The 14,969-nt window shown below is 38.2% G+C and overlaps 1 protein-coding gene across 1 annotated transcript in view; it reads left to right on the top strand.

Moving 5' to 3' along the window:
* Nucleotides 1-14,969, top strand: part of LTBP2 (latent transforming growth factor beta binding protein 2) — a 110,864-nt gene that overhangs the window by 19,822 nt on the left and 76,073 nt on the right. Inside the window, exon 3 of the mRNA XM_032238283.1 lies at nt 8,641-8,872. Within this exon, the coding sequence (XP_032094174.1) occupies nt 8,641-8,872 (232 nt within the window). The remainder of the gene's footprint in view (nt 1-8,640; nt 8,873-14,969) is intronic.

The raw sequence follows: 14,969 nt of genomic DNA, 5'->3' as shown, positions 1-14,969 counted from the left end.
AGGCAGCTCTTTCTCAGTTGCCGTAGGTTCCCCAGGAATTCTACTGAGAGATAAAAATCTTTTGGGACTTCTTGCCATATGAACTCTATATCTTGTACTCAGTACCTCTATCCCTCTATGTAAACTATATGTCAGGGATGATCATTAATGTACAGTGGTCTTATTATGGCTAAATCCTTGGAGATCTTGAGTGCTTGAGTAGAAAAGTGAGCAATGAATTGAACCAACAAAACCTGAAAGCCTCTGCTTTAGTTGTATATTAGACCAATTGGGAAGATCCATTGCAAAATTCATACTATTTCAATGATAGTATGAATCATTCTATGATTCATAGATTTTAATGATATGTAGTATTTTAAAGATATGTAGTATTGTATAGCTTTTATTGTCATTGTACCAGAGGTGAGTTGCTCCCAGTTCGGCCAGATCGGGTGAACTGATAGTGGCGGGGGCGGGAGGTTCTGCCCACCCGCCAGGATGATTCTGTGCATGCGCAGAAGCTTCGTGTGCACAAGCACGAGAGAACTGGTAGCTCCAGGATTTGCAACTTATCTCTGCATTGTACATCATGTATACAATGAAATTGGTTTTCACCTCACTGGTGCAATCCATGACAAAAAATGCAAACAACATAAATAGTATAAAGAATAATCCCTATGCAAGTAATTAAGGAAAAAAGAAAAAGAAAAACTAGTCATAAGTCTCCACTTGTGTGTGGAGTGATTGTGGTTGTGTTTAAGACTCTGACAGCCCAAGGATAGAAACTATATATATATATAAGTTCAGTCAAGGACTCCCAGGACTTATAGTTGGCTTCTTGGGGCTATTGTTGTTTTTTTGGCCTAGGAAAATAGAAATGGCGATTTTCCAGCTATTTTTTCCCCAATGTTATAACTCTGTGTTGCTGTGATTCATCCTCTTGGTTAAGAAGTTAAAAGATTGTTAGCAGTTCTTCCTGATTTTGGCTTACTTGGTTGCTGGCAGTAACTACTGTTTGGAAACTTTGTAGTTTTATGTCCAGAAACACATGAATGAGCCATGAATACTCATGGCTGAAACTTCCCCACCTCTTCTCTCTTCCTCTGCCCCCACATAAAACAGAGAAATTGCTTAAATTAAGGGGTGGGGTGGGGGAGAGAAATAAAATCTCAATCCGTCTCTGTAGGCAAACTCTCCTATGCCTGACTGTTTTTTTTTCTCCCCTCCCTTCACAGAGCAGAGATATTGGAGGGGAAAGAATTAAAAGACACAAAGTAGGCACGCAGTGGGGAATAACCAAGCTGTTTTGTAATGCACTTTGGGCTGCTGGTGCCCTCAAATTCCTTTTGATGTATATTCCCCATTGTATGCCACTATATGGCTGTTTACTCTCTTGTAATCCCTTCCCTTTCAATTAATGTAAATACAAACATTAATTCTCTTCTTGCTAATTATCCCAGTACCCTGGTGAGCCTTCCAACCAATAGAGGAGTGGTTAAGAGGCAAAGGAAAGTATGAAACTGATTAGTTCTGTCAGTTGCAGACAGGAATACCAGCAGGTGCTCAATATATAGAGCCATAATGGCACAGTGGTTAAAATGCAACATTGCAGGCTACTTCTGCTGATTGCTGACTGCCAGAAGTTCAGCAATTTGATTCTCATTGGCTCCCTTCCCATCCTTCCATCCTTCTGAGGTTGATAAAATGAGGATCCAGATTGTGTGGGACAATAGGGTGACTCTGTAAAGCACTTAGAGAGGGCTATAAAGCACTATGAAGCTGTACACTGTATACAAGTCTAAGTGCTATTGCCCTGCCCCCTTGGGAGTATTCCAAAGGGAGGTGGAAGGGGAAAGGAAAACACAGTCATGGTCATATGATTTCTCACTTAACAACTGCTTCAAATAACAACAGAGCTGCCAGAGGATAATTGAATATTACCAATATGTGGAAAATGGACCCAGCTCCTTATCATCAATAAAAACGTAGATTCAGGGGCTTGGTGTACAGGTTCTTACGAAATAATTTCAGAAAATGGTTACTAGCTGATTAGCTGATCCCTACCACAGGCAGTTCTTTCAACACATGACTTCAATGAATAAATTTATGAAAGTGAAGAGAAAAAGAGAAGATAGCGTAGAAGTAGCTAAGATATAAGTACCAGAAGAAAGCATGTTATGAGCTAGAGCTGCACATGTGCCAGAAGTGGCACGTAGAGCCCTCTCTGTGGGACACACGCACCAGCCAGCTGGTCTTCGTGGGTGTCAGAGTGCTGGAAAATGGCCTGAAAACGGCCCGAAAAATAGCCGGAAAATAAGCATGTGCACACTGGCCAGCTGGTCTTCAGTATACCAGCACTCCGGTGCACGCACATGTGCACACTTGCACGTGTGTTCTAGTTTTGGCATTCAGTGCAGAAAAGGTTCACCATCATTGAGCTAGAGTTTCTAAATGGTTGCTTATTTATGATTTTTCTGAGCACTCCTCTTACCTTCAGCATTCTTCTCCAGCTATTAACAGGTGCATCCATCCTATGCAAGGCCCAGCCTTTTTACTGGGGTCATCTCACACCATTTTAAAACCAGCTCCATTCTCTTGGTGCTTCATAAGTTTCCTTTTCCAAATCGCACCGCAAGCATACCAAAGCCACCCAGGCCTGGTGAGGGAGGAGGCTGAGGCCTCCTGGGTCTAGCAGGGTGGGGAGCAGGTCAAAGCTCCTCAGGCCATGGCAGTTTTACACAACTCTGCAGTATCCCTCAATTCACACATGGCCTGCACTGGGCCTTGAAAGACCTCCTCCAACCCTTTGAGATAGCTCTACACTCTTTACCCAGGATGCCATCTTCTTATTGACCTGCAAGACTGCTTAATGATCTCCATTGGGAATGCTGGGATTGCCGTCATTGAACAAAATGGTCACATGATGTCTTGCTTAACAAACAACTACTTTGCTTAACAACTGAAATTCTGGTCTTCATTTTGTTTATCGAGAAATACCTTGACACCAAATTCTTTTTGTTTACCTCAGTATATACAATAATTGTTGGAGCCTTGATTTGTTCGTTGATATTTTTAATGAGTCTGTTAATTCAACTGTGATATTTCTAAATTTTAACTACCGTCTTTTGCTTTCTGTTATTGTTTTACTTTATATTTTATTAATCTATTGCCAAGTCATATATTCTTTTCCTCATCCTATATCTGTAGTTTGATTTGTTTTCTAAGCAAAATTAATTATTTTTTAAAACGAAATGCTATTTCAGAATTCACTATACAGGCAGTCCGTGACTTACAACCACAATTGATCCCATAATTTATGTGGCTGAGCAAGAGAGTTGCTACAATTCAAGGACTACCCGTAGTGATAATAATGACTCTTTGCCACTGAAACGCATACAAGCAGGAGGAAAAATGAGGAAACTGCATTCTGAGAGAGTGACTGTGAAATATAATCAAGGACTTGATTTATAAATTATTTGCTTCAGTGTGAGGAACTTAGGATCTCCAGATTGTAACACACATGATAAAACTATAGGAGGACTTCTGACAATGCTTTACTAAAGTATATGTTGAGGACAGGGGTGGGTTCCTGCCAGTTCTAACCTCTTCTATAGAAGAGGTTCCACAAATCTACAGTGCCATTTAAAACCGGTTCCAGCTCCCTCCCCCCGCCCATCCACACATCATCAAGTTGAAGAGCGAGAGGAGGAATTCTGGGAGTTGAAGTCCAAAAGTCTTAAAGCTGTCAAGTTTGAACACCCCTGGGTTTTTTTTCTAAAGGGTTAGGGGTGCAGGGGTCTTGTAACTTGACAGCTTTAAGACTTCCATGCTTCAAATGCCAGAGTTTCTAGAGCCAACATTTTGGTTGCTAAGCAAGAGCATTGTTAAGTGAGTTTCACCACATTTTACAAGTTGGCCACGCCCACCCAGTCACATGGCCAGCAAGCCACTCCCACAAAGCAGGCCACACCTACAGAAGAGGTTCTAAAAAAAATTGAAACCTACCACTGGTTGAGGATTCGTAAACATATGTAAGAGCAAATATGAGGTAATATCTGTTGCTACATTTGGAAGAACGTCCAAAATCAGATCAAGACTTACAGACTTTGTTACATTGCAAATGTACCATAAAAATTGCTGGGTTCTGTGTATATTTGGATCAGTGGTGGGATTCAAAATTGTTTACTACCGGTTCTGTGGGTGTGTCTTTGTGGGTGTGGTGTGGCTTTATGGGCATGGCTTTGTGGACGTGGCAGGGGAAGGATACTGCAAAATCCCTATTCCCTGCCCTCCCCTCCCCACTCCACTAACCCACTTTTCAGCTATGTTCTCCTGTTCAGGGCAACAAAAGAAGATGAGCTGGGAGGCTGGGAGGCAGTGGGGGCGGGGCCAGCCTATTTGCTGGTTCTCCAAACTACTCAAAATTTCTGCTACTGGTTGTCCAGAACCTATGGGTGAATACCACCTCTGATTTGAATCTTTGCTAATTTGGATCTTTCTGTTCTGCTTGGTCAGTTCCTGCTCTGGATGGGTCAATATTCTATGCAGTTGACTTGCGCAATCCAAATGTGGAAAGCAGGAGCAAGAAAAATATTTTACAAATATTATATTTCATAAACAAGTATTAAAATGCAAACTAACATAAAAGGGAAAAGGGGAGGGGAATAACTGGACAAGTTAAAATGTGAGCAAAAATGCATCAAACATATATAAAACAAAAATGACCATCAACTTTTTTCTCATAATCAATTTTTCTCTAATTCAAATAAAAACTAAATATTTAAATTATTTTAAAATGCTAAGAGGCAACATTCTAGAAAAGCAGGAGCAAGACTTGAAAATGACAGTTTGGATTTGACTGTCAAAGTTTCCAAGGGATTTGGGATAATATAAATGATATGGGGAGGGGAGTGTTACTCTTGCAATAAATCTGTCAACTACCTTCTCAATCTGTAAATTTGCAGATAAAAGAATCCTCGCAGAGATAGGTCTCCAGTGTGTTTTCTACAAAAAGACTTGATTATGCAGAAAATCCCACTGTTCAAGGAAGAATGTGACATATTGTATTTCTCAGTTAGGTATGCATTAAAATGTCATCAAACCACTCTACCAAAAATCAATTCTCTTAATGCCAGCTGAGCTTCCCTGGTGCAACATCTGTAAATGAAGTTCAGCAGTAAAATAAAATATCTGAATAAGAGTTTTTAGAATTTAGGCAGAACTTTTGTTGCCGGAAACTACCTCAAATTCCTCAGTCTATATGCAGTGTGTTCCCTTTATCAACAGTGGCCTTTGGTAATGCACACTAGGACATCTTAAGCCTTTCCCCCCAACATAACCACCTATAACTTGGAGAATTTTGACTAAATCAGTTGAGAAAAGCAAGGATTACCAGACATCTGATGAAAGAACATGCTGTCTTTTGTCCTCATGTCTTCTGTCCAACAAGCATAGTCGTAAAAATCAAATATTGTCTGGCTTTTTTGAGTGTCTTCTTTTTTTGGATTGTTTTTCACAACAGTAGTCATTCAAACGTTTCTATATTGTAACTTGTAAATTTTTTGTATCTTTCTTTCCCTTGTCCACTGACAACCACATCAATCCAGCCCCTTCACATCTATGATCACTGTAATTATAAAAGTCATGTGACTCACATTTCAATCGTGGAATTTAAAAATCACATCATCACCATCAATTCAATGTAATTATAACCTAAGTTCTTGAAAATAAAGATTTGTTGGAAAAAAATTAATAAAAAACCAGTGATCTTGGAAAAAGTAATTTCATATACATGTAGACCTAAATAATTGTTTGTCTCCAATTTTCATGGATGCCAACAAACAAACAAACCCCAGTATGTCCTTCCTGCCATCAAATTGTCAATGTTCTCTTTTGCCTGTTCATATATCTGGTAATTCTATGAGAAGCCCATGATATTTCTACCCAGAAAAACAGATACTCCAAATGTAATTAGCCTGCCTCTCTTACTGGTCTTCCAGTTTCAGCTAAATCTAAGTGGAATTTTAACTTCCTCCCTTTCCCATTGCCTTTCAAATTAACAGCTTTCCCCCCCTATCTTCTATGTTCTCTGTCTCCAGAAGTGTCTGCAGCAAAGTTATGGAAAGTTAGGGTTTTATTGATATACTATTAAAACTGTTGTATCTGTTTGTAATCTTCAATTGGGAGAAATTGGAAAAGGTAAGGCAACAATTATTGAACCATAGAAACTCAAATTGGTGGGTTAACAGAATGTTGGGACCCATAACTCCTGTCAGAATGAAATTTGGGGAAGTTGTGGCTGCTTCAGTGCCACAATGCCTTCCAGCTATGCTTCCCAGAAACTTGTAGATTGGTATATACGTGCCTTTCCTGCCTCCCTCTGGCTCTGCACCAATTGGTTGGCGGCAAGGCTTGATTGGCAAGCAATCATTGGTTGCATTGGAACTGAGCCCAACAATTTTGAAATTTCTTAACAGTGATGATCCTTTTATGGAAGGATAAGGGACCTGTTGGTGAGGTAGGCTGGCCACTACTTCCTCCCTGGAGGGAGGGGGCCCTTGACATAACAATATGGGGAGTGTGGGTGCAGTTTTCCTTGGATCCCTTTGTCCCCCACCCCCAGCAAAGTGACAAGCAGTTCCTCTGGCCAGCCGAGGAGGAGGAAAAGGATTCAGCAGGGCTCTCCCAAAGATTGTGAGGTCAAGCCTATATGTGGAAAGATGAAGGAGGGGCTGGGATGTCTACTTGTGAGGTAGGACTGGCTAGGGGAAATGGTGCAAGCCTATATTTTATGTGGAAGGATGAATGACCCAATGGGTCATGGGTTGTCTAATTATTTTTAGAAAAAGTGGTATATTTATTTCCCAAATACCTGTGCCCTTTTTGCACCTTGTTTGCAATGATCTATTTTTGTACTATATACTGTCTAAAGTTGTAGAATTGGACAGCCTATAAAGGTAATATATTAACAAATTTCACCATGGAATGATATTAGTGCATGAGCCCCTCCTTTACTTGCCAGTGTCACAATGATTGTAAGGTGGGGCTTGTGTAGTGACATTACTATAATGCTTGTAGTAATGTTCCTTGCTTATTGGCAAAGAAAAAAAACACAGGCCAGTTAATTTGTTTTGGAGTTCTAGCTGCTATTTATTAGTTGAAAGCAGACCAATTGCAGATTGTGGCTACTGACTTGTTTTTTGTTACTAAGCAATTATCAATCTGTCATAATACTAGGTATGCTACCTTTTGCTTGGATTTTTTTTAAAAAAATCTGTGAGGCAGTGTCATTCATATCACTACTCAAAACGCCCAGGCAACATATAATTCAGGAGACTATCTCCCAATTCCATTGTGATGAAACATTGAACATCTTAGATGTCTTAACATCTTGGATGACCTACCTAATAAAAGAATGGTCACACAGAATGGTTAATACCAAAATACCTTCAAAGGTATTTTGAAGACTTCAGTGTTTGTTGTGAATATATCTGCTCTCCATCCCCAATTCTGAAATATTACTCAGGAGTTATACTTCCAGAACTAGAAGACAAAGTTTCCAATTTATTGGATATTGCTCCCCAGTGTGCTTCAGACATAGTACTTTATGTTATGAAATATGACCTACTAATGGCACCAAAAAGAAAAATGGGAATTAGGACATTCTCAGCTGTTCAATGACAACAAAATTGTACATTATTTACCAAAAGCCATCTTTTGTCTTGCTAATGTGATTGTTCCAGAAAACTGACTCAATGTTCTTTAATAAAAGGTGAAGGATTGTCTCACTGTCCCAGAAGCAGAACAGTGCTTAAAAACAATGGACAAGGCCAGAAACAGCAGCCTCTTTCTCTCATTAGAGAAATATTTCTGGGAATAGTACAAATGCTTATTTCAGATGTGAGCTTCTATTCACCCTGCGTTAATGATATTTCAAATGCAGGATGCTGTTTGCCTGAGTTAATTAAAAGAGTGTTTTTAAAATCCTAAAAAAAGCCTTTTCTAAACAGATGGTAAATTTTAGAAGAGCCTAAAGACCAAGAAACTCTTTGCCTTTTTAATTTGTTAAACAAGTAGCTAATCATTTATATGTCTAACTTGGTTCCACTGGCTATATCCCAAGTTTCTTCTTGGTTCACATAGATGTCAGGTAAAAGAAAGGCGAAATCTTTTCAACTAAGGATGCTTAAATATTAAAGTTTAAATATTACCTACTCCAGTAGGAATAGAGTATGCAAATTCTTGAAATGACTTTTGGAATTTTTGTCATAAAATATTTTGACATTTGATATTAAATTTTTATATTGAATTGTTAGATCTGGGACAAGTGGCCTTATTTGAATGGAACAGTAGCCAAAGTTTATTGTAAACAAAGAAGAAAATTATTTCTGTGAAAGACGTGAACACATTTTATCTCAATACAAAAGAAATTAATTTTTCTTAAAGTGGGATTAGTCTAAACTGGGATTGTCTTCTGTTACAAATGCAATATTATTTGCAATATTTGTGCAGTTAGATCATTTTGAAAAAGTAGTAACTTTTTTGAAGGTTGTCTGCATTGTTTTACCTCATGGAAGCAGATAAATAAGTCCTATGTATGAGTGACACAGATATTATGATGTGGATGTCTGTTTCTATTCATTCTTCTCTTTATTTCCTTAGCTGTATGTGACCCTCCATGCCAGAATAAAGGATCCTGTAGCCGTCCCCAGCTTTGCGTTTGCCGCTCAGGCTTCAGAGGTTCCAGGTGCGAAGAGGTAATTCCCGAAGAAGAATATCATCCACCTGGCCTTGCAAGTGCCTTTCAGCCTCCGGCAGTTTCCCTTCCAATGAGAATAAACAGTGCAGAAAAAAGAGAGCCACAGATACCTATCATACAGAAACTACCAGCTGGGTAAGTTACTGCAGTTATATGCCAAAGCAATTATTCCCTTTTTTGTAGGTTTAACAGTGGTGTAGTGGAAGGACTCTATTCTAGAACAAATGTGGAGAACAAGAAAGATGCATCTGCCCTAACAGGTCCCTCTTGAAATATGTTTGCCTAGGCCATGTAAGTTGGATTGATAGTAAAGCTGTGCTACTATTACTATCTTAGAAAATCCACTACCTCAAACCTGCTGCTAATTTTTTTTCTTTTTGGTACTTTTTCTGCATTTTTTCCCCTTCATTTTTATTCTAAGCAATAAGAAAGCAGTCATGTATAAAATGGACTGCTATCATCCCCTAGGTTTCAGTAAAAGACGAGAGCTTTCGGTGACTAATGACTGATGCACAGTGAATTTACAGTATTTAGGAACGAAGTAGATAATAATTGCTACAATTTGAGGGTATTTTGGTTTTGCTGTTATTATTGGTGGGGGAGAGAATAGATGTATGTTTTATGACATGAGTAAAGTTTAAAATTGAATGGTTAATCATAAATTGTCAGTAGTAAATATATAGACTACAGCTCTTAGTTCACATATTCTTTTTCTTTCAATCCTTGTTCCATGTTTGGGCAAAAAGGTTTTAAAACTTGGTTTAATAGTGCTTTTATGATTGTGTCCCTCAAAAAAAAACCATGCAGGGAAAAGTGCCAATCATTCAATCCCATTACCTCCCCAGTATAGCTTTAAATATATACATTTAAATATAAGAAGAATAAGTCTAACATTCTTTCAAAACAGTGCTACATCTGGATATATAAAAAGTAGACATATGGTTCTGACAAGCACTTTGGAACGTGAAGGTCATGCATTATTCAGGCAGCCACTTTTGTCGAGACCAGGGGTCTAGGCTATCCTGATACACATGGTTTGGTACAGTAGTCCTTGATTTACAACCATTTGTTTAGAAAGAGCAAATTACGTTGGCACCGAAAAAAGTGACTGATGACTGTCACATTTATGATCCTTGTGCAGCGTCCTGGTCACATGCACAAAAGTTGGGCACGTGGCAACTGGCATGTTTTTATGTCTGTCCTGGGCTCATCTGGTCATCATTTGTAACCTTCCCAGTTGGCTTTCAACAAGCAAAGTTGACTGCATGGTTCACTTAATACCTGTATAAAAAGTGGTTGCAAAATGGGGCAAAACTCACTTAGCTGCCTTGCTTAGTAATACAAATTTGGGGCTCACTTGTGATCAGAAACCAAGGATTACACATAGCTGAATGAAAGGGGGCACATCTGCAGCAGCGACATGTAGGTGTTGGATTCTCTCACATTAACTGCATCCTCAGCCATATCCACCATGAAGCATGGTAGACTGTATATATGATATTGGGGAGAAGAGGAAAAGTCTGCTTTGAATCTGGAACAACTGTAATCTGCTTTATCTGTTGGATGAGGATGAGATGAGGGAATGGCCTAAAGAAATAGCAAAAATAACCTTATTGATGTGTGATCACATTCACACCACTTTTAGGGAGAATTTGAGGATTAGTGCCAGCACTGAACTTGTGTTTTGGGTGACATTTGCCCATTTTAAGGAGATCCTTTTGATTTTCATAATGCTGAGTGTTCGGTATAATCCACAAAATGTGTCTATTTCATTATGTTTTTCTAAATCAAGGTCATTTATGAGCAAGTTAAAAAGCTAGATCCCCAAAAAGATTCTTCAGTGACTCTAGTTCTTATATTTCTTCATGGAGAAAATTGTCCATTTATTTTCATCTGCATTTCATCTGACTACTAAATTTACTCAACATGTTTCATTAACTCAATGAATTCTTTTCTGAAAGTTCATACATGTCCTGTTTTATTTGTGTGTTTTCTCTAAAATAGATTTGTTAGTGGGATTTACCTGTACAAAATCCATGCTGATTTTTCTTTCAGTAACATTTGTTACTTTATTTCTTATTTCTTTTCTCTGTTCTCACCAATGTGTCCAAAAAATATCAAGCCAGCCTGCCTATAATTTCCCATTGGGTCCCTTTTTAAAATTGGTGTCATGTTGGCTATTTTCCAATCTTCTATCACCGAGTCTGATTTGAAGAATAAATTACATAAGCCTGAAGGTCAGCAATTCTATATTTTTGCCTTTAAGCTCTTGGGTGGATACTATTAGGAACTCGTGATTTGTTATATTATTCTTTTGCTACCAGAGTTTCTGCTTATTTCTGTTCTTGTTTATTTACTTGGTCAAGATATGTTTCAAAACTACAGTTGACCTTTGCTCAGTCATTTTAATTTCAATGCCCCACTTATTTGATTAGGATTTTATAGCTTAAACATCCTACAATTATGTGACCCAACTTCATGATTTTCCCTTGCAAAAACTCATTACAAGGCATGATTACCCATTTTACATATGCAGATATTTTGCCATTACTTATCATTAATATCTTGAATAGCCCCATGCAATCGCATTTCTCCCTCACAGTGATAGGATTTAGATTCAATTCCAGATAAATTTTTAATCCTAAATGACACAATAAAGATTACAACTTGATTTTTGCATACTGTTGTAGGAAGTTATCACCCAACACTGTAACAATATCTTTCAAAAAACTTCTCCACACACTACATGAAGCAAGATATGATTAGAAAACTTTCAATATAATATTAAGATCTCTTTCTATAGGAATTATTACTATTATTAATTCCTCATTAAAACAATATTATTTATGCTAACGTCAACCATTTTTAATCACCCATTTACTGTTTTAGCATCATACCTTAACAATTAAGATATATTTAATACAATGAACCATAATATTACATTTTAAAAGATGGATAGTTAAATGCTTTTGCGGTTTCTGGTTGGAATTGCAAAGTATGTAAGTTTACAAACAATTTTGAACAGCCTTTCATGGTGTTAGGTCTCTATATAAACCATCATTTATATCTGTTGCTTGAAGATCAAAAGGTAATCCATAAAGTGACAATGCTGGATGATGAGAAAAACAAAATTCTTAACTCTTATTTTGCATCTATTTATCCCGCAAAAGCTAAATGGATCCTAGCTGGGGATTCTTAAGTTACTGAGAGTGTGATGAAACTGCAGCTGAGGATAGATATTGAGAGTGTAATTTTGATAAGTTAAATGAAATCAGATCAGATTCCAAGGCCACAAATCCTCAGATAAGTAGATATATTGTACAATAGTTATTAAAGAATTTCAGTTGTTTGCTTTGTAGCAAAACTGGGCCCTGTTTATATTGAAATCAAGGGAGAAAATTATTGTCCCAAAGGTGCTTTTTCAAGAGGCAACGGGTTTTTCTGGTTTTTCTTTGAAGACGTTTTGCTTCTCATCTAAGAAGCTTCTTCAGCTTTGACTGGATGGTGGGGAATGGTTCTGTCCCTCACCATCCAGTCAGAGCTGGTTGTCAATCATGACCTGGTTGTTCCATCCTTTGGGACAACCAAAATCTGAATGACTGAGAATCTCCATAGACGTTCAAAATTATTGCATCTCTTTTTCTCATTCAAGAGATGTAAGAGACTAGTTAGTTTAGTGGTTACAGACTTAGCAGAGTAGCCTATGTGACAAGAAGATCCATAGATTTTTATATCTGCTTGGTGTGAGACCACCAATAGTGGTGGATAGTTCTTAAATTGTCCATAATCTTACAATCATAGTAGTGATTCAGTACTTTTCTTAGGGAAGGGAGAATATATAACTAGCTATAGAATTAGAATCATGGGTGGGTTGCTGCCGGCATTACTGTCAGTTCAGTGTGCGCGTGCTCAGAACACTAAAAAAAACAACAACAACATTCTGCGTCGAACAGGGAACTGGTTCGGAGGCGTGGCAGGCCTGGGTCATTGCCAGTTCTGGCGTCCCAGGCCACCAAACCACTACTGGTTTGGCTGAACCGGTCTGAACCTGTAGAAACCCACCTCTGATTAGAATTCTCTCCATTTTTAGAAACAGGAAAGGATAAATCAGAAGATATCCCTGAAGACCATCTGTCTGAACACTTATCCAAACATGTGTTTTGCTATTACTTATGCAAATTTATTTAGTGAAGTTAGGAGTATGTTGTTCAGAATCCAATTTCAGCAACAGAAGGTGCTAGTTAAAGGGTGGAATATTCTAATTGCAAGCTAGAAAAGGAAATCAGATCACAGGGAAGAAAATATTAAGACTTACGTAAAAGATCACACATAACTAGGGGTGCAGATGATATGAACATTAAAATGGGGGGTAATTGTGCCCACTTGAATTGATGTATGACTTTCTGTGAAATTTGTAGATGTTCCAGCTTCTTGTAGTCTGTTCAAACCTCAGCAGAATGTGAGGCCTTTCCAGGAGAAAGGCCAAGAGTTCCTTGTTAAAAACGTCAGAGTTTCCTTTAGTGGGCAGCCACTGTCTAGAATAAAAGACACAAGGGAAAATTTGTGTCCCAAATCCTTAACTGTCTGGAAAAGGATTGCCCTGCTAAGCAAAATCAGATGTGTCCATTTGAAATACAAAGGGACAAGTGGGGCCTTGATGTTAGGGGAGGGCATTGAGAGATTGTTTCATTTGCCATAGATTTGGTATGAGAAATTAACTCCAATATGTGTGTGTTGAGAAACTCTTTGCTCAAGAAACTCTTGAAGAGTGATCTCTATATGTTCTGTCAGGTCATTTAATAGAGCTGAGGTAGCACAGTAGGGTTAGAGTGTTGACTGCTAGCTGTAGTTTGGCAATTCAAATCTCACTGGCTCAAGGTTGGATTTTCAGATCCATAGATTATATGTTTCAGAATGGAAGGCAGCCTTCCATCCTTCCGAGGTGGGTAAAATGCGGACCCAGATTGCTGGGGGCAATATACTGACTCTGTAAACCACTTAGAGAGGGCTGTAAAAGCATTATGAAGCAATATACAAGTCAGTGCTATTGTTATTAATGACCACTTCAGAGACTGAAAAAGAAAGACCCAATGACTGTTCATTTCTGTAACATAAGCTATTCATGTAGTGTCCAGTTTTCTCTAATGATTCAGTGGAAATTACATAAGAGAAGGAAATGAATCACCGGCTTATGGTTAATGTGGCATTGAGTAAGAAGGGCAGCTGGCCAATAGGGGAGACAGTTGAATGAGACAGAAACTAAAAGAAAAATTGCCAAGAGATTTAAGGTTAAACAAAAAAGTATGGCTGATTATCAAGAGGTTGTCATCGTTATGTGCTTTCTTTGAAAGGTATTTTCAGATCCATAGATTATATGTTTCAGAATGGAATTCTCTTTAATTATAAAAAAATATTTTGTAACCTTTCATGAGAAAGATCAAACAATCTGTCAGTGAAGCAGAAATAGTCTCAAACCTGATGGAAACAGCTTGTGCTTGATACAAGCTATTTCAGTCAATACCCATCTTTTATCTCCTAAATAAAATTAGTATATATTGTTGGGATTAAAAATGAATAACTGAAAGCCTGACGTTTTTACCTCATGATCATTGTACATTGTACTAGACATTGTACATTGTCTAGTATGTAAAATTAGACAAGACTTGGCCAATTCAGTTTGCTAAGTATGGTGCCATGGTATTCTAGAGATTTATACTTGAGTTACTTCAGAATATCAGAAAATGGTATAGAAACACACCCGCCTATGATCTACTTCTGATGCTTCCTGCCCCTGATATTGATTAGGAATTATGGATGGTAAAGCCAATCCCAAAAATCTGGGTAGCTCCAGATTGAAGAAAGCTGTTATAGAGAGGGCTCAAACGGGGAATTCGTCTGGACTCATTACAAAATAGTAAGATCTGACAACTCTTGAATGTCTTTGGGCCTTATCTAATCTTTCTTTGGTGAAAGCTGCCAGTTTGGGCAGATTCCTATGAAATTGGCATAGAACAATAAAATAGCTAATTTGAACTCTAGACATGTGAGTCTGGTTGTTCATGCCTGACAAAAACTGATCTAGCAATAGCAATAGCAATAGCAGTTAGACTTATATACCGCTTCATAGGGCTGTCAGCCCTCTCTAAGCGGTTTACAGAGTCAGCATTTTGCCCCCAACAACGATCCGGGTCCTCATTTTACCCACCTCGGAAGGATGGAAGGCTGAGTCAAC

Source organism: Thamnophis elegans, chromosome 1 (genome assembly GCF_009769535.1).
Source record: "Thamnophis elegans isolate rThaEle1 chromosome 1, rThaEle1.pri, whole genome shotgun sequence".
In the NCBI taxonomy this organism is placed as follows: Eukaryota; Metazoa; Chordata; class Lepidosauria; order Squamata; family Colubridae; genus Thamnophis; species Thamnophis elegans.
Note: the sequence above shows the minus strand (reverse complement) of the source record. Positions and strands in the feature narration are given on the sequence as shown.